The 19,571-nt window shown below is 38.7% G+C and overlaps 2 protein-coding genes across 2 annotated transcripts in view; both read right to left on the minus strand.

Moving 5' to 3' along the window:
- Positions 1 to 10,987, minus strand: part of LOC137172188 (poly [ADP-ribose] polymerase tankyrase-2-like) — a 34,356-nt gene extending 23,369 nt beyond the window's left edge. Inside the window, exons 1-10 of the mRNA XM_067576483.1 lie at positions 10,627 to 10,987; positions 8,957 to 9,318; positions 8,355 to 8,470; positions 8,076 to 8,184; positions 6,645 to 6,740; positions 6,262 to 6,298; positions 6,049 to 6,124; positions 4,654 to 4,748; positions 2,003 to 2,069; positions 1,309 to 1,386 (exon numbers count right to left, since the gene is read on the minus strand). Coding sequence (XP_067432584.1) covers positions 1,309 to 1,386; positions 2,003 to 2,069; positions 4,654 to 4,748; positions 6,049 to 6,124; positions 6,262 to 6,298; positions 6,645 to 6,740; positions 8,076 to 8,184; positions 8,355 to 8,470; positions 8,957 to 9,293 — 1,011 coding nt within the window. The 5' untranslated portion in view covers positions 9,294 to 9,318; positions 10,627 to 10,987. The remainder of the gene's footprint in view (positions 1 to 1,308; positions 1,387 to 2,002; positions 2,070 to 4,653; positions 4,749 to 6,048; positions 6,125 to 6,261; positions 6,299 to 6,644; positions 6,741 to 8,075; positions 8,185 to 8,354; positions 8,471 to 8,956; positions 9,319 to 10,626) is intronic.
- Positions 10,988 to 13,610: 2,623 nt separating this feature from the next.
- Positions 13,611 to 16,109, minus strand: LOC137171945 (hydroxycarboxylic acid receptor 2-like). Its single transcript, XM_067576155.1, has 2 exons — positions 15,352 to 16,109; positions 13,611 to 14,515 (listed from the first exon to the last, which is right to left on the minus strand). Exons 1-2 carry the CDS (start codon positions 15,733 to 15,735, stop codon positions 13,838 to 13,840), a joined length of 1,062 nt encoding a protein of 353 aa, XP_067432256.1. The 5' UTR covers positions 15,736 to 16,109; the 3' UTR covers positions 13,611 to 13,837.
- Positions 16,110 to 19,571: the final 3,462 nt, after the last annotated feature.

Here is a 19,571-nt window from a genome sequence, read left to right on the forward strand (position 1 = left end):
TCCCAAAGATGTGTGAAGGTGCAGAGAAAAAAGGAAAGAAGAGAGACTGAAGGAAAACAAAGAGAACTTGAATGCGTGTTGTTAACTGCACATGAAAAAGTTTGCTTCACGACTGCGAGACTTACTGGAGGCAATTAAAAAACTCCCCCCAGATCCCGTTCAGACGTCAAGACTCCTGCTGTTTTTAAAATGAGACTGAAAACAACTTCAACACTCCTGCTGCTGTTTAATTAGCCAACGCAAAGTGTGAATTATACAGTGGTGGAAGAAGTACTCAGATCCTTTACTGCAGTAAAAGTACCAATACAGCAATGTAGAAATACTCCATTACAAGTAAAAGTCCTGCATGAAAAATCCTACTACAGTAAAAGTAAAAGTACATAAGTATTATGAGCTTGATGTAGTTAAAGTATTGCAGTAAAAGTACATAAGTATTATGAGCTTGATGTAGTTAAAGTACTGCAGTAAAAGTACATAAATATTATGAACTTGATGTAGTTAAAGTATTGCAGTAAAAGTACATAAGTATTATGAGCTTGATGTAGTTAAAGTATTGCAGTAAAAGTAGTGGTTTGGTCCCTCTGACTGATATATTATTATATATGACATCATTAGATTATTAATAGTGAAGCATCAGTGTTAGAGCAGCATGTTACTGTTGTAGCTGCTGGAGGTGGAGCTAGTTTACACTACTTTATATACAGTTAGCTAGTTTAGTCCAGTGGTTCCCAACCTAGGGGTCGGGCCCCTCCAAAGGGTCAGCAGATAAATCTGAGGGGTGGTGAGATGATTAATGGGAGAGGAAAGAAGAAAAAACAAAGTTCTGATACACAAATCTGTTTTCAGTTTTTGGACTTTTTCTCTAATCTTTGATTTTTGCTGAAATATTGGATCATTTGAACATTTACTGAAATGAAAGCATGTGAGAAGTTTAGAGGGAAAAATCACTATTTGGTGGAGCTGTTAACAACTCATAGACATGTGAAATGTGACCCCGACTACACACTGCTTTTTGTAAGACGTCAAAAGCCAAAAAGGTTGGAAACCACTGGTTTCATCTTTAACAATGTGTTGTATTTTAAAAGCTTGTTATATTATCCATTGTGTCAAATCTTCATCTGAAAAGTAACTAAAGCTGTCAAATAAATGTAGTGGAGTAGAAAGTACAATATTTCCCTCTGAAATGTAGTGGAGTGGAAGTATAAAGTAGCATCACATGGAAATACTCAAGTAAAGTACAAGTATCTCAATATTATACTTAAGTACAGTACTTGAGTAAATGTACTGGAATTATAAATTGTTTTGTACCTCAGTACGATTCTTGGAAGCAGCCTCATGAAGAGGAGTGAACTGCCACAGGTCCATGGCATTAACACAAGCTCCATGCTGAACAGAGACAGAAACAGACAGGAAATGTTAGTTTAAAGCAGGAGACTCAGTAATCAGTGACATAAAGTCAGTGTAGCTCCACCTGTTGGCCTGTCGACACATTAATCAAATTTACAACATGAGATAACTTCTTCTCCTGTTAATTTTGCCATGTTTCACTAATCAAAGCAAACTCCATACTTGCAGAGGTGTTTGTACAATACGTGACAAATATACAGGAACTGATTCATCTAAATCCCACACACGGCAAAATTTAGTTTCTGTACAAATAAACAAGTTGAGTCAGTTTAGTTGCTAAAGCCCAAAATGACAAACTCCCCAAGAAACCCTTTAACAGGGAAAAACATGACTTCAATAGATGTTGTATACAAAGAGAAGACAGGAGTAAGAGCAAAATGACACAGTGGAGAAACAGAATGAAATATCAGTTAAATGAAGTGCCGAAGTCATGACGTCACTTCCTGTCTGGCTTCAGTAACACAACACAATCTCTCATTCAGTGTTTCTTTCATCAGTGTTTCTTTTAATGAGGTTTCCCGTCTTCTGGAGCAGAATCCAGAAATTTCAGTTTGATTTCAGCTCACTATATGAGGAAAACTGAAGGTTTAATTACCTTCACCAGCAGCTCCGTGACTTCATAGTGACCGTATGAGCAGGCGTTATGAAGAGGAACCAGATCCCTGAAACACAGAGTACATCACACAGCACTGTTATTGCTACTGCAGTACTTCTACTTCTAATACTGCTGCTGCTAATATACCGGCAGTCTGTACAGATTCTGGTGCAAGTCTGGATTACCAACTGGGCCCAAAGAGCCCAAGTGTACTCCAGATCACCTGGGTCGACATATGTTGAGTTATCGCAAGTGAGTTCTAAATGAACAGCCCTGCAGTCCAGTCTGAGCTCTCATTTGTTGTAAAGTTGTGTTTTTAATCAAACTACACACAGAAAACTGGGTTGTATTATTCCATCATAGGTGTAGGAGCCAAAATATGTTGTTATTTCTGATGTGGGCATCACGTATTGCGTCACTTACGTTGCTTGACACATGGGTGTGGTTTCCTATTATTTAACCTGTTCACTGCTGGTGGCGGGAGTTTTGGACAAAGGGAGTTTGGTAAAGCTCTGATATTTTCTGTTGACCGTCACCATCGTCACCATCATTACTATCATTACCATCGTCTGTTCATCACTTTATTTTCACAGTCAGATTGCATTTTTTGTGAAACAGCTGCTTGTCAGACTCTTTCATTTTTGTTTATTTTTTCAATAAAACTGATCAGTAAAACATCATCTGGACTTCGGGATGGTTTTGTATGGACGTGTCACATATAGGAGCCTACTAAGTCCCTTAGCAGCCTTTTTTGAAAAGTAGTGGCTACAATAGGAGTGTAAGACTGCAAGCAGCTATTATTTTCTTTAATAATCTATTGATTGATCAGTGTATAAAATGCTAATCATTATTTCCTGAAGCCTGAGTGAACATATTTAGTCGACTTGTTTTGTCTGATCAACAGTCAAAAACACAAAGATGTTGAGTTCATTATCATTGATTGTTATGTGACGTGACAATCAATGATTTAATTAATGTATTTCTGGTAGTGATATGTTATGACTATTTTAAGTAGAAAAGCCTAACCAGGGACAGGGGTCGCAAATTAGCCTTGGCTAGAAATCCTATATGCAATACATCTGTTTCATGTTATTTTAACCTGTTACAATGGGGTTTTTTTTGCATCATCCCTGATAAATAAACTGATAAATAAATACTATTGACTTTCTAGATAACAATAGTTTATTTGAAGATTTTCAGTCAGGATTTAGAGAGCATCATAGCACAGAGACAGCACTGATGACCTCCTGACTGCATCAGACAAAGGACTTGTCTTTGTACTTGTCCTGTTAGATCTTAGTGCCGCATTCGACACAATTGATCATCAAAACCTATTACACAGACTAGAACATTTAATTGGCATTAAAGGAACTGCATTAAGCTGGTTTAAGTACTATTTATCAGATTGATTTCAGTTTGTACATGTTAATGATGAATCCTCCATGAAAGCAAAAGTTGGACATGGAGTTCCACAAGGTTCTGTACTTGGACCAATACTATTCACCTTGTATATGCTTCCTTTAGGTAATATTATCCGGAAACACTCCATAAATTTTCATTGCTATGCAGATGATGCCCAAATATATTTATCAATGAAGCCTGATGAAACCAATCAGCTAACTAGACTCCAAGCATGCCTTAACGACATAAAGACCTGGATGACCTGCAATTTTCTGCTACTAAACTCAGACAAAACTGAAGTTATTGCGCTTGGCCCTAAACACCTTAGAAACACATTATCTAATGATATAGCTAATCTAGATGGCATTACCCTGGCCTCCAGCACCACCGTAAGGAATCTGGGAGTTATCTTTGATCAGGATATGTCCTTTAACTCCCATATAAAACAAATTTCAAGGACTGCCTTTTTTCACTTACATAATATTGCAAAAATCAGGCACATCCTGTCACAACAAGATGCAGAGAAAATAGTCCACGCATTTGTTATTTCTAGGCTGGATTATTGCAACTCATTATTATCAGGCTGCCCTAACAAGTCTCTAAAGACTCTCCAGCTGGTCCAGAATGCAGCTGCACGTGTGCTGACTAAAACTAGAAAAAGAGATCATATTTCCCCCGTCTTAGCTTTGCCTCATTGGCTTCCCCACCCTCTTCTCTCTCTCTCTCTCGCTCAACCCAACCGGTCAAAGCAGATGGCCGCCTACCTAGAGCTGGGTTCTGCTTGAGGTTTCTACCCCTTAAAGAGGAGTTTTTCCTTACCGCTGTCGCCAAGTGCTTGCTCACAGGTGAATTGTTGGGTCTCTCTCTCTGTAAATTAAAGAGTATGGTCTAGACCTGCTCCATGTGAAAAGTGCCCTGAGATGACTTTTGTTGTGATTTGGCGCAATATAAATAAAATAGAGTTGAATTGAATTGAAATAAATAAATAAATGGAAAACCAGTAAATATGTGAGAAGCTGCTACTAATTTAATAAAGTTTGACAGTTTTGCTTAAAAAATTAATTTATTAATTAATCATCTAATCATTTCAGCATTTAATAGGAGCCCAACAACAAACTTTTACTGCGGGGGGCCATATGAGGTTAATCCAGCCACGTTCTGGTGCTGCAATCAAAAACTACTTTAATCAGACATATTAAAGGTCAACAAATATATATATAACTGCATTTTTCCCGTTAGCAATGTCTCACCCCTTGTCCTTGGCGTGCACATCAGCGCCGTGCTGCAGCAACAGTTGGACCGTCTTGACGCGGTTGTATCCCGCCGCCAGGTGTAATGGTGTTGACTGAAACAACAAGACGACTGATGATTACAGTCTAGTCACAACAAAAAAACTGGAGCCGATTCTCTGCACAAAATGACCCAAATGTGCCCGAACACAACCGAGTGCGCCGACTCCACCGCTACCAGAGAGGAAGTAAAACCTGGGAGGTCATTTCAGTTTTTACTGATGTTTTAAAGACATTTCTAAGATCTCGCTGGTTCAAACCTGTTAGTCAGTCATGTAACGACTAGATATTATTTAACTATATATATATTATTATTATTATTATTATTATTATTATTGTCGGTCTTTAGGTCAGTTTGAATTTGTACCACTTGGGGCAGAAGCTGGATGTTTATCAACCATTTATTAACTATTTAACTATCACCTACTTATCCATTAATATGAACAATTTTAAACTTTTATCTATTTTTAGCAAAAATATTTCAACGTTTATCAGCTACTTTAAGCTGTTGATCAATCACTTGTAACATTTACAACAACTTCTCCATTACTTGTGATGATTTTGACCATTTCTTCATCACATTTAGCTACAGTATTATGTAATAATAACTGTTTATCCATTGATTTTAGCTATTTCAGTCATTTATCCATAACCATCTATTTCAGCTGAATAATTTCAACTTCTCCAACCAATTATCCGTTACGTTTATTTAGCTATAACTATAACTATCTGTACGTTTAACTATTTCAAACAATGATCAGTTACTTTAAGCTTTCTCCAGTTTAACCAACTGTTTATACTTTTAGCTAACTGTCTCAACTCTTCTGCTCCACCATCTCTTACTTTTAGCTATTCTAATTATTTATTCATTCAAACATTTATCGGTTACTTTAAACTATATCAATCACTTCTACCTATTTCAACCTCTTACGTCCATTACTCAAACTATTTCAACATCTCTGATAACTAGTTTTCATGCCCTCTTTATTCCAACATTGTTCGAGTGTTACAGCTGACTCAATATGTGGATATATTTTTTAAATCAAATTGTAAATTCCATTTTATCAGATTAGTTGAGCTACAATCTTTACAAATATCCCTGGTTGGGATTCACTGATGTGAGATATGCAATAAAATTGATTTTAAGTGTGTTTTCACACCAAAAGACACAAACAAGACTCAAGACTTTGGCCAATGAATGTAGGGAGACGTGTATTTTTATAAATGTCAGCGATCTGTGAAGTCTGTCTTCTGTTTAGTTTTGAGACAAAGAAAAGTTTGTTTCTCTGAATCAAATGTCATCACCAAGACTAAAAAAAGACCAAAAAGAAAAACACAAAACAAACTGCGTCTTACTTTCCGTCCATCGCTGGCGTGACAGTTGACGTTGAGCGGCGTCAGCAGAGCCTTCAGCTTCTCCTCGTTCCCGCTCCTGTCGAGACATCAGCTGGAGTTCAACAATAATATCTAGAACTGCAGCTAATTGTCTGTAGATTCATTCGCTATAATGATCTGAAAGCAAACAGTCTGTTTACTTTGACATTCAGACAGATATTAACATGACTGTACCTCGCACTTTCCAGAAGATCATCTTTTCTGTATTCACCTGAACAGAAACAAACAAACAAAAAAAATCACACAAAAATGTTTGTTAGAAAAACTGAAGCATTTCCTTTGTGAGAGTTCAGACAAGTTGTTTTTCTACAGTTCTGTATATATATCAGAGTGAACCAGGGCGTACTCAAACATCAGCAACATCAGAAGAATTGAACAAAAATGTAATTAACGAATAATATGAATAATAAACAGATGATATGATAATGTAGGACTTGTGTGTCCATAATCACTTACTTCAGATTCTGAGTAAACGAGGAGCTAAAATACACACAGATTGAAAACTTCTTTTTAGTAAATGTGGCTCTGAGAGAGAGAGAGAGAGAGAGAGTCCTCACCTGTCAGTACTGCTTTAGCGGACGGTTCTGCCAGATCCAGAGCGGTTCGACCGTCTGTGTTCCTGATGGTCGGCTCGGCACCGTGCTGCAACAACACTACATACACACACACATATTAGTAATGAAATACAGACTGTTGCTTTTTCATATACTTGTTCAGACGTTGGCGTCCATTATATATTACAACCCCGCCAACATCTGAAAATAAAAACTAAGCTACTGTTAGTTAGCTTGGAAATAATCATACCAAAGAAGAAGAGTGTTGTAAGTTTTCTCACAGGCTGCATCATTGATTTTTTTAGTTGAAATCTTAATTAAACACCAGTGTGAGGGAGGTTCACTTCTTCTTCTCATCAGTTTCATTATTTATTAGAGAATTATGCTTTTATAACGTCTAACTGTACACAAGTTGGAACTCTCATTTACTTCCTCTACACTGCGAGACGTTTCTCATTGTAGAGAGCTGAAGTCACGACATCACATCCAGCTGTTGTCAGACATTTAAACTTTTGTTATTTTAACAAATTAAACAACAGAAAAAACTACATCTCCCATTAAAAGAACTACAAGCATGACTTGGTTTTGTCCACATCCATGAACCTCCCTGATGCTTTCTTCTTCTTCTTCTAAAGTCACTGTTGCTGTTTGTGGCTCTTATCTTACCTCACGAGGCAGCTGGATTCACAATCATGAGATCAAGAATCCATCCCGTCGGACTTCAAGTTATGAGCTCGTGTCCAAACCGCCGATGGTTCGGACCAATCAGCGTCGTGAATCCAGCTGCCTCACAAAGTAAGACAGTGATAGACAGATGGTTCATCCAATCACCTGCCAAGTATTTCTCCTAAACGGTTTCCATGGACGACTCCTCAGATGGTTCTGTGTTAACAAACCATCTGGCGCCTCAGGTTAGCTGTAATCTGTGCTGTGTGAAGAGCGTTCGCTCCTCTGTGTCCTGCTGATGTTACAGACATGTCTGAACTCACCGCCACACCCTCTACTGGCTCATTGACTCCTCTGTCGAGCCGTTACATTTAGACAATAAACATTTAGGACTTATGAGAAACGATGTTCGTTAAAAGCCACTATAAAACATAAATATTGAATGAACAATGATATTAGATGAGTTTTTCAGAAAGCTGTCGTCCTTATCTGAACATATGAAGCAAGAGACACACGACATACTGTTGAGAAGGTTCTGATCCGAGGCTGGATTTTTACTTATTAGCGGAATTACAAATGTTAAAGAGATTTTTAATGAGTTTTTCCTACTTCTGGAGAATCTGGAAGCTCCGGTTTGACTTCAGCTCTCTAATACAAGAAAATCAGCAGATATTTTTTTGTCACAGTTGCAGCTACATGGTGTTCTGTACTCTGTACTCGAGGACATTTTTCAGGTATTTCTGCTGTTTTGGGTGTTTGTGTTTGTACCTATACACACGTCGATCTTGCCCTTAATAGCCGCCTCGTGAAGCGGAGTGTAGTTCCAGTTGTCTCTGGCGTTTGCGTCCGCCCCGTGATGGAGCAACAAGCTCACCACCTACACAAAAACACCAGGACAGAATATAAAGGTCTTTGAGATTTAAAGGAAAAAATCCACTGTTTTACAGAAACCATGTGAGAAGTTTAGAGGGAAAAGTCACTATCTCAAAACTGCACTTGGGTAAAGTACTTGGGTAAATGTACTTTACTTTCCACCACTGTGTGTACCTCAGCGTGGCCAAAGGAGCAGGCGTTGTGGAGGGATATCAGCCCTCCGTCATCCCTGGCGTGGACATTGGCTCCGATCTGGAGGAGGAAGTCCACCACGTCTTTACGACCGAAACCTGAAGACACAGAGACGGTTAATGGAGCGACTCTCAGAAACCAGAAATCATTCAGAAGCTCTGCAGTTTATTATTCATACTGTCTGAACCCCTCAGACGTCTTTGTGTCTCGTTCTGTTTCATTGCAATAAATTATTCAGTAAGTTTACAGTAAAGCAGAGCGCTGCCAGGCTTTACAAGGAGGAAGCAGTGAAATGGTAAAACCATTAATGTAGAGAGGTACTGATAGCAGCCTTCTCTGAATGTAGGTGTGTGTTTAATTAACTCCCTGAAAAATGACTTTGGTGTTGTTTGGAATAAAAATGAAATTCTTCAAGTACATTCTGCCTCTGTAAAAATGAAATCCTTTAAAATATCTCTCGTTCACAGATGTTTAAATATGTAATTTTACCGCTGTTGACTCTGAATATTGTCAGATAATGAAACAGTGAGCAGAGGAAAGGTAAAAACTGGATTTAGTAAAAGATTTATGTGAGTGTTTCTCACCTGCAGCAAAGTGCAGCGGTGTGGACTTCCTCCCCGCTGTGTCCCGGCTGTTCACGTTCTCCGCCGTCACCAGTTTACGAACTCGCTCCAGGTCTCCGCTCCGACAGGCCTCGAAAAGCTCCCTGTTGGCCTCTCCGGCCCCTTCCAACACCTCCGCCACCACGGGCCCCGGGGACACGGCCCCGCCCCCGAGACCGGACACTCCCGAACACCTCCGTCCGGACGACATGGACAGCGGCGAGCGGCCTCGTCGCAGTTTCAGACTGCCTGCTCGGGAGAGTTTGGAGTGCGAGCAGCAAGCAGCTGAACCCCAGAAACCTGCAGCCACCGAAGCCATGAAGAAGAACAACAAGCCCCCGATGCTGCAGGAGGCAGGAAACAAAGGATTAAAATAACCACAGTGACCCTGAAAACTTAACTTCTGGGTAATATTAACTGTTGTTCTTTCTTTCCTTAATTTATAGGCTTCTGTAAGTCACTGTATGTGTCACCCAGACATGCTATATATTGATCTTTTCAGGAGTTGGGCGACTAAGAAATACCATCACTTTGCATGTGAGTAGAACTATACATGTTCTAGTCTTTTTATGGAAAAAAAAACAACTAAAAATGTAATCTGAATGGATAACGATTGGCTCCAAATTAGTTGTGATGTCACAAATCCTGCAGGTACGTCCAGGTGTTAAACTGAGATTTAAGTTGAGCTCAGAGAAACTTTCCTCCTTCAGCAGATGGATGTGAAAACAAACAGAGAAGAAAAAAAAAACATCCAACTGAAGTAACAAGAAGAAAAAATCATTTTTGAGTGAAGGGAGACGTTAAAAAACAGACTTGATAAGAAGGACATTGTAGTAGTTACAGCTGTCAGATAAATGTAGTGGAGTAGAAATATAAAACAGCATCAAATGAAAATAGTCAAATAAGTACAAGTGCCACCAAATTATAATAAACTACAATACTTAATTAACTTGCTTTCCACCACTGATATTATTGCCATTTGAAAGAGATGAAGAAAAACACCATAAGGCTGCAACTACTGATTATTCTCAACACCGATTAATCTTCAGATTATTTACTTAATTAATCGATTAATTGTTTGGTCTATAAAACATCAGAAAACACTGCAAATGTCCGTCATAATATCTTAAATCCCAGTGTAACATCTGGAAATGTTTTGTTTTGTCTGTTCAACAAAACCAAAAAAATATTCAATATATTTTCATTAAAGATCAAGAAAAGCAGTGAATTCTTACACTGGAGAACCTGGAACCATTAAATGTCATTTTAGCCTGAAAAATGTTCGATTATTAAAATAATTGTTGATTAATTTTCTGTCTAATCGATTAATCTTTGCAGCTCTTTAAGACACAATAACATGAATATGTACTGAAAGGTATGTAATACCTTCCCTACAGTATATTAAAATGACAGGAGTATTATAGATGCATATAAAATATCACATAAACATGAAGCTTCTTAATTACATTATATGTAAAAATGTAACAGAAACACAGTGATTGCACATATGAAGGAGCACAAATACGCCACCTATCCGGAAGATAATAGAAACCTGCTGCAGGAAAAAAGAAAATCACCATTAAACATAAAAATTCATTTCATTCATTCATCTTGTAAGAATTCAGCCGCACAAAAGGCGTCAGTGAACTCACCGCGGGGCCGCAGACGCCCTGAGAGACCCTGCAGTAACGTTACAGGGATGTTATGGGAATATTATCGGCTGTTAATTGGCCGCCGCTGCATTAGATCTTCCCCGGCTGACTGCAGACCGGCTCCGGTCCTCCATCCTCCTCCTCCCCCGCCTCCAGGAGCGGGTTCTCGGGGGGAGGCTGGCGGGTTGATCCGGGTGCAGAGAGGAGAGAAAGAGAGGGGGGTAACAATAAATAACCGGATCTGATGGACCTGCTGACGGAGGGAGGAAGACCGCAGTCCGGAACAGCCACAGAGGAAGGCTTCATTTGTCTTCCTGGCTCCGCCCGGGCGGGTGGAGCTTCTGCTGTTTCTCCTCATGCACTGAAAACACGATATGATCAATTTGTGTTTTTTTTTTTAATAGAATCATTTCGACATGTTTGCTTAAAAATAATAAGTGCTTCCTCACATGCATCTCCTAACTGGATTATTTTAAATGTTTGTCTGTCTTTTCTTTGTTGAAACGTAAAGAAACGTAAAAACCAACGAGGGAATCTTTAAGGAAGCACATTGTGTTCATCAAAGAAAGAGAAAATGGAGGCCTTATCTTATAATCATGAGATATTTTTGTTTTCTTTGGTGAACACAATATGCTTCTGTAAAACTCGGATCAAGTTTCCTGATAATCTGAAAAAAGCAAGATGAGTATTTACAGATGACAGCTTCTTAACTTCCCTCATCTTCCTCTGCCTCTGTTGTCATCTTCATTTAAACCATGTGATTTTTTTTTCTTCTTGTTTATGAATGTAAAAGTGAAATACCGCTGTGGGGACATAAATCGAGCGCACCCCGGCCTGTGGCGCTCTGCAGACGGCACCTCGGTCGTGCAGCAGGGAGCGCTGTGTTCTGAGTCTGCGCAGGTGCGTGTGTGTGCGTGTGCGTGTGTGAGAGAGATGGGTCTTATTAAAGGAGTAATCCTCTCGGTCTTTCTCCTCTCAATAATGACAAATGCGTTTTACATCATCTACAAATACAAAGAAGATTTACAGGTGTGTGTGTGTGTGGATATATCGGTAGTTGATGCTCATGCTTATTACATTACAGATAAATACATTGCAGCTTAAATAAATATCAGTATTTCAGATATATGGCCCATATTCAATTTTGAGTTCCTATATCTGATAACATGTCTAGAAATATTTGTGAAGTTCTTTTGCATTAATATACAGAACAAAGATCCACAAATTTATGTTGCGTTTATGTGCTGCTGGTAAAGCTCAGAGGTCCGGCTTTTCATCACATTCATGTGTAGGATTTCAACATGGCAGTGGTGGAAAGTAACTAAGTACATTTACTCAAGTACTGTACTTCAGTACACCTTTGAGATATTTGTACTTTACTTGAGTATTTCCATGTGATACTACTTTATACTTCCACTCCACTACATGTCAGAGGGAAATATTGTACTTTCTACTCCACTACATTTATTTGACAGCTTTAGTTACTTTTCAGATGAAGATTTGACTCAATGGATAATATAACAAGCTTTTAAAATACAACACATTGTTAAAGATGAAACCAGTGGTTTCCAACTTTTTTGTCTTTTGACGTCTTACAAAAAGCAGTGTGTAGTCGGGGTCACATTTCACATGTCTATGAGTTCTTAACAGCTCCACCAAATAGTGATTTTTCCCTCTAAACTTCTCACATGCTTTCATTTCAATAAATGTTCAAATGATCCAATATTTCAGCAAAAATCAACGATTAGAGAAAAAGTCCAAAAACTGAAAACAGATTTGTGTATCAGAACTTTGTTTTTTCTTCTTTCCTCTCCCATTAATCATCTCATGACCCCTCAGATTTATCTGCTGACCCTTTGGAGGGGCCCTGAGTTGAGAACCACTGGATTAAACTAGCTAATTGTAGTTGAAACCAGCTCCATCTCCAGCAGCTAGAACAGTCACATGCTGCTCTAACACTGATGCTTCAGTATTAATAATCTAATCATGTCTGTTCTGCCCTCTCTAGGTGTAACTGACTAGTTTGGCAGACAGTGAACACAAAGCTGTAAAGCAGGACTGTTTATTGACAGATCCTGACCAATCTGGTGTTAATGAAGTTGCCGCTGCTGTGCCACATGCGTAAATGTGCTCATCACTCTCAATTTAAAGACATACTTACGATTATAAACACAGGAGACAGCTGCAGACACTGCTCCACTCACCGTTAAAAAAATTATATTGAGACATTAAGTGCTGCTGTTACATTAAAATGCCAGTTTTAAGGAGCAGAAATATGAGGGGCTATGCTCAAAACGCTGAAGCAGAGGCTGTGAATGAACATCCAGTGCATTTTGGAGTCAGTTTAATTTTCTTTCATCTTCTGGGGGAATCTGATGTCCAGTCAATTACAAATATTGGGGGAAACAAATTTCCATGTTTCATATATTGAGGTCTAAACTGTGTGGATAGATGCTTGGTTTTGATATAGTAACACAAATATCCATTCTGAAATTAAGACTGTGCAACATGTAAGTATACTGTACAGGCCCGGCAGAAAATATAATTTGTTATGATTAATTCCCAAATACTTTCATGGCATTTCTCTGTTCCCCCGTTGCGTCTGCTTGCCGAAGATGGACACTGCATCTGGACTGCTCACATGTGCCACCTAGTGGTCGTTGGTTCGCACTGCAGCTACTCCTGGATAAATTATTTCACCCTCCTTCACTGTTGCTGTGGAATTACTGTGGTAATCACATCAATGGAAATGAGTGACCTCTGTACAGTATATTTCCATTTGATGGGATGTAGCTTCATGTAGTTTCAATTAAGTACTAGAACAAGATATGATTCAAAATATTTATGTGACACTGCCACATAATGTGTATTTTTCTAAATAATCAAACATTTTTGAAGGCAATTTAAAGTTTTAAAGGTTCAATATATAGATATAATTAAAACACCCATCTGTAATTTGTTCAATCACAGAGGTTTGAAGTATATTTACAAGCATAACTGAGTTTGGATTTAATAAATGATGATAATTGAAAATCTAATGTGTTTACAAAGTTCACAGATGTACAACAAAGCTTCAACAGCCTAAAAAAGCTAATAAAACACACAAAACAAGCAGAAAATTCAGTGCAAGATACTACAAAAATCAAATACATTAAAACAGGATTTTTCAGAGTGCTGCATGATCCAGTCATTGTTATTGAAGAAAAGCTTATTACATGGCTTCATTCCCTCTGTCAGCCCTCATGGGTTTCAGTTCCTGCTGGGTGGTTAACTGACTTTCAGTTGAGGATGCAGTCGTCTCAGCGTTGCCTGCATCCTGACCGCAGTGCAGGAAACGGGGAAGCGAGCTGCAGAGCGCCTTCTTGAACATGGAGCTGGAGAAGATGTACAAGATGGGGTCCAGAGCCGAGTTCAGGAAGTTCAGCCACCAAGACACAATGGAGAGCTGGATGAAAGTGTAGAGGGTGGTGCAGTCCTGGGGGTGATATGAGCGGATGACCCACACCCCAATGGTCATCACTGTGGTCGGTAAGAAGCACACTATGAACGTGGCGACGATGACCTTGCACACCCTCATCGCCTTGCGCACCTTGTCAGCTTTTCCCATCTGCCGCTGCCTCAGGAAGCTGGAAATCCGGATGGAGCAGAACAGCAGCATGGCCAGCGGGATGATGAACTCCAGCACTGACAGGATGCGGCGCATGGTGACCAGGGTGGTCAGTGAAGGAGAATTGAAGAATATGCACCAGGTGCTGTTGCCACTGCCTTCGATGTGGTTGGAACCCAGTATGGGAACCCAAAGAATGATAACTAACAGCCAGACAAACACTAACACGTACGTAACCTGTCTCTTGGTCATACGGTTGAACCAGTGGTGAGGATGGACCACCTGGAACAAGAGGACAGAGATTTTGCCTCAATTACAGCAAAAATGTGTCAAAGAGCTGATGTTATATTGTCATTTCCTGGTGGCAAATGTGATTTTATAGAGTTACAGTCACAGTCTAAATTAGCAATTGGAGCCAATCCTAACAATCGGTCGCTGGGTGTCCAGGCGTATTTTAATGGATTAAAATAAAGTCAATCAAAAGTCGATCCTTTCTTTACTGTGTTTTGTCCACCTCAGCCTGCTGGTGTTGCTCTCACTCTAGTTTCATTTACAATGGCTATAAGCAGTTCCTGTTTACAGGGTAGCCATGGATGTACAGACAACTATCACTGGATTACTTTGATACTGAAGAAAACATAAAACTGTGATGATTCTCAGGCAAGTTTTGCCACAACTTGAAATATCTTGTTGAGGCATGTCTTTGCATCAGTTTCAGCACACTGGCTGAAAAATACCTTTAGTCTTGTTTTTCTTTGACTTAACTGCCTCAAAATTTGCTTGATGTTCTTTCTGAATTCACAGTAAGGACAGATGATGTACAGGTTGTGAAGCAAATGTGTGATTTATGATTTTGGGCTATATTAATAAAAATGTACTTGACTTATCATGTGATCACACCAGATAAACTCATCACTTGCTGGTGCATTCAGTTTTTCATGCTTATTTTTCAAAAAAGGCCTCAAAACTACCGGAAAGCTGATCAATCAACATTGTTGAGGGTGCTAGTATTGTGCTGTAATATAGATGACCTACTGAAGTGTTATAAAAATATTAACAGCATTTTTGGGTTTATCAGAGTGTGGACAATAATATAATGTGTATTCTCCTTTTCTCACCTTAAAGTAGCGGTAAATTGCCACCACAGTCATGAGTGTAATGCTGGCCGAGCGGTTGGAAAACATCAGGAAGAGGCTGATCCTGCACAAGCCATCACCAAACACCCAGTGGCCTCTGAGTGCAGCATAGATCCTGAGAGGAAGAGTCACTAGAACCAGGATGTCGGCGATAACCAGGTTGAAGAGGAACCGGTTGTTGGGGTTCCAGGCCTTCAGTTTAAAGCAAAAGATCCACAGAGCAACTATGTTTCCTAGCAACCCCAGTATGACAGTGAGGACTGGTAACATGATCGTACCCTCCAGTTTAAAATTGACTGGTGGGCAGCCGCTGCCACCGCTGCCTCCACCACCAGGGATTGGAGTTGTGGAGTTTAAAATGGTCATGATGAAGTTTTCGTTATACTCTGATATTATTTTGACAAATTAAATATTAAAATTGTGTTACTAACTTTAGTCCACCCAAAATAGACAAATCAATTTAGTGTAAATTTTTGGAAAGACAAATAAGACTGAATAAGTATGAGAAAAACAGCTGTATGACTTTATGAATTTGCCTCTTCTCTTTTTCAACCTCTTCCTTATTTCTTTATAATGAAATCTGTGTAAAAGAGAAAAACAGAGAGAACATTTGCATTTGTACATGAAGCAGGTCCACTTTTCCACAGTTAAGATAAAAAGACATTTTGTGGAAAATATGTCAGTGTTGTGACACAAGAGCATATTGCTAAAGTGTCTGAGGAGCATTTTAATGAATAATAAAAAAATATATATTTTATCAAAACACTGAATGTCAAAGTGAACCAGTAAAGTCTTAATAAAAATTGTTTATTACAATGACATATGGTATATTTTTAATTTTTTAAGTTTAAAGATACTCTACATACTCCAAATTCCAAGTAAATATAACTGTAAACATATAAGAGAAACATATTCTATCACAAATAAACTTGAAAATGTCATACAGCAGTCTAAACTATTTTTCCAAAGTTAATATTAGAAAACAGTGCAAGAAAATAATATTTTACCACATCAACTAAACTAATGTTGTGAAAATAAGCATTTGAAAATGTATGTATAAACTAAAAATGTACAAGTCTTTTCATCATATGTACTTTGGTATATTGCACAAAAGGTTTCCTATTGAGAAAGTAACTTATCACTACTCATGTATAACAAAGTTAAATATAATTATATATAAATAATAGATTATGTATAAATGTAATCCAATATAAAGAAAACTGCATGTAACTTTAGCATTTAATACAGTAAATATACAGAACTCACTAGTCAGCTGTGTGTCATCCATATCACATTGGTGGAGGGAATAAAGTGGTGTATGACTTTGGTCTGTGAATATATGTTTCTCACGGAGTATATTCCTGTGTTGTTGATTTTTATCACGCTTGCATGTCGAGCAGGCGTGAAGATAGTTGTCCAAGATCAGAGATCAAGATCAAGACTCTTTCTCTGATCAGCCATCATAGAGACTAACATTCAGCTAAAATGTAAAATATCTATAACATTAATCCCTTACTTTAGCCATATTAAGACCACTATTTAGCTCAAATGTAAAATATGAGCAACAGTCACTGCTAACTTAAACCAACAGGATGACATTTATGTCAAATGAAAAGTATCAATGATGTTAGTATGTCTGGTCTTCAACTAGCCAAAAACAGCTTATGTCACTCCACTTTTCATGATTCTCCACTGGCTCCTTGTTGCTGCTCGCATTAAGTTCAAGTCACTAAAGCTCCAACTGGCACAACACCCACCTACCTGAGCTCCTTCAGCTTAATGCACCTTCTTGTTCCATACGATCAAGTGTCGCAGTCCTACTGTGAGGGAGAGAATCTCAATCCAAACTCTTCTCCTGTTTGGTCCCTTGGTGGTGAAACAAGGTGCCGAACTCGATTATGTCAGCAGGCAGATCCCCCTTTTGTCCTCAAAAATCAAATCAAAGACCTACCTCTTCCAATACTCACTTAATATGCTCTTTCTCTGTATCTCCATCCTTCTCAGGATTTCTGTCAAAAAAATCATTTCTGTTTGTGTTGAGGCCGTTATTCACAACGGCTTGTCCTTGATTGACTGTAGCTAGGAGTGTACCTTATTTGTACATTGCTTTGAACAAAAGCATCTACCAAAGCAATAAACATCAGTATTATCTGTTAACTTTGGTCGACATACAGGCTAACATGGTACCATGTTAGTAACGTTAGCTGATAGAAGCCATTCTATTGGTTAGATGCTACCTTTATCCATTATAAAAGCTAATGTTAAGGTAAACTGAACAAGTGACGTAATATTCCTTATTTACTCTAATTAAAGGTACTGCACACTAAAAACATGTTTTTTGAGCAGTAAACCAAATTATATGACTGTACTGTGATGAAACACACCAATGTTGGTGTTAATGTTGATATTGACACCAAATTTATAAAAATTGGCATTTACAGGCCCACATCACAATGTCCCCCTCAACTTAACCATCATGGAGATAAGGAAAAAATTGGTAGAAAAAAAATGGAAGAAATCTCAGAAGGGCAATTCAAAAGGATCCCTGAACCAGGATGGCCAGGAGTGCAAATACTGTACTTAAGTACAATGTTGAGGTATTTGTACTTTACTTGAGTATTTCGATGTGATACTACTTTATACTTCCACTCCACTACATTTCAGAGGGAAATATTGTACTTTCTACTCCACTACATTTATTTGACAGCTTTAGTTACTTTTCAGATGAAGATTTGACTCAATGGATAATATAACAAGCTTTTAAAATACAACACATTGTTAAAGATGAAACCAGTGGTTTCCAACCTTTTTGGCTGAAAGCAGTGTGTAGTCGGGGTCACATTTCACATGTCTATGAGTTGTTAACAGCTCCACCAAATAGTGATTTTTCCCTTTAAACTTCTCACATGTTTTCATTTCAATAAATGTTCAAATGATCCAATATTTCAACAAAAATCAAAGATTAGAGAAAAAGTCCAAAAAACTGAAAACAGATTTGTGTATCAGAACTTTGTTTTTTCTTCTTTCCTCTCCCATTAATCATCTCACAACCCCTCAGATTTATTAGGCTGCTGCTGACCCTTTGGAGGGGCCCTGGGTTGAGAACCACTGGATTAAACTAGCTAACGGTAGTTGAAACCAGCTCCATCTCCAGCAGCTACAATAGTCACATGCTGCTCTAACACTGATGCTTCAGTATTAATGATCTAATCATCTCTGTTCTGCCCTCTCTAGGTCTAACTAACTAGTTTGGCAGACAGCGAACACAAAGCTGAAGTAAAGTCAGGACTGTTTATTGACAGATCCTGACCAATCTGGTGTTAATGAAGTTGCCGCTGCTGTGCTGCATGCGTAAATGCGCACATCGCTCTCAATTTAAAGACATACTTATGGTTATAAACACTAGAGACAGCTGCAGAAACTGCTCCTCTCACTGTAAAAATAACTTTATTGATCTTATAATACAGCCACGGCCTGTATGCGTCTTGTTATGTGCAGCACCATATTTCTCCCCCTCTCTCCGATGCGCCACATAAAAATCTGCTGTTACATTAAAATACCAGTTTTAAGGAGCAGAAATATGAGGGGCTATACTCAAAATGCTGAAGTGGCAAGATGGACCCAAAGGTTTGGCACTGCACTCACAGCTGCTTTTCACTGTTGCTGAACATGAACACAAACGAGACACAGCAGGTTTTCTGTGAATGATAAACATCTAGTGCATTTTGGAGTCAGTTTAACTTTGAATACTGAGGAGAACAAATATGCTTTCTTTCATCTTCTGGAGGAATCTGATGTCCAGTCAATTACAAATATTGGGGGAAACAAATTTCCATGTTTCATATATTGAGGTCTAAATTGTGTGGATGGATGGTTGGTTTTGATATAATAACACAAATGTCCATTATGTAACGTGTAAGTGTACTGTACAGGCCCGGCAGAAAATATACTATATCAATGCTATGACTAATTCCCAAACACTTTCATGGCGTTTTTCTGTTCCCCCATTGCGTCTGCTTGCCGAGCATGGTCGCCATTTTGTATTGACTACCCTACAGAGAGACAGACAGACTGCATCTAGACTGCATGTGCCACCTGGTGGTGGTTGGTGCACACTGCAGCAACTCTTGGATATATTATTTCACCCTCATTCACTGCCGCTGTGGATTTACTGCGGTAAACATATCAATTGAAATGAGCAA

Source organism: Thunnus thynnus, chromosome 20, assembly GCF_963924715.1.
Source record: "Thunnus thynnus chromosome 20, fThuThy2.1, whole genome shotgun sequence".
NCBI classification, from domain to species: Eukaryota; Metazoa; Chordata; class Actinopteri; order Scombriformes; family Scombridae; genus Thunnus; species Thunnus thynnus.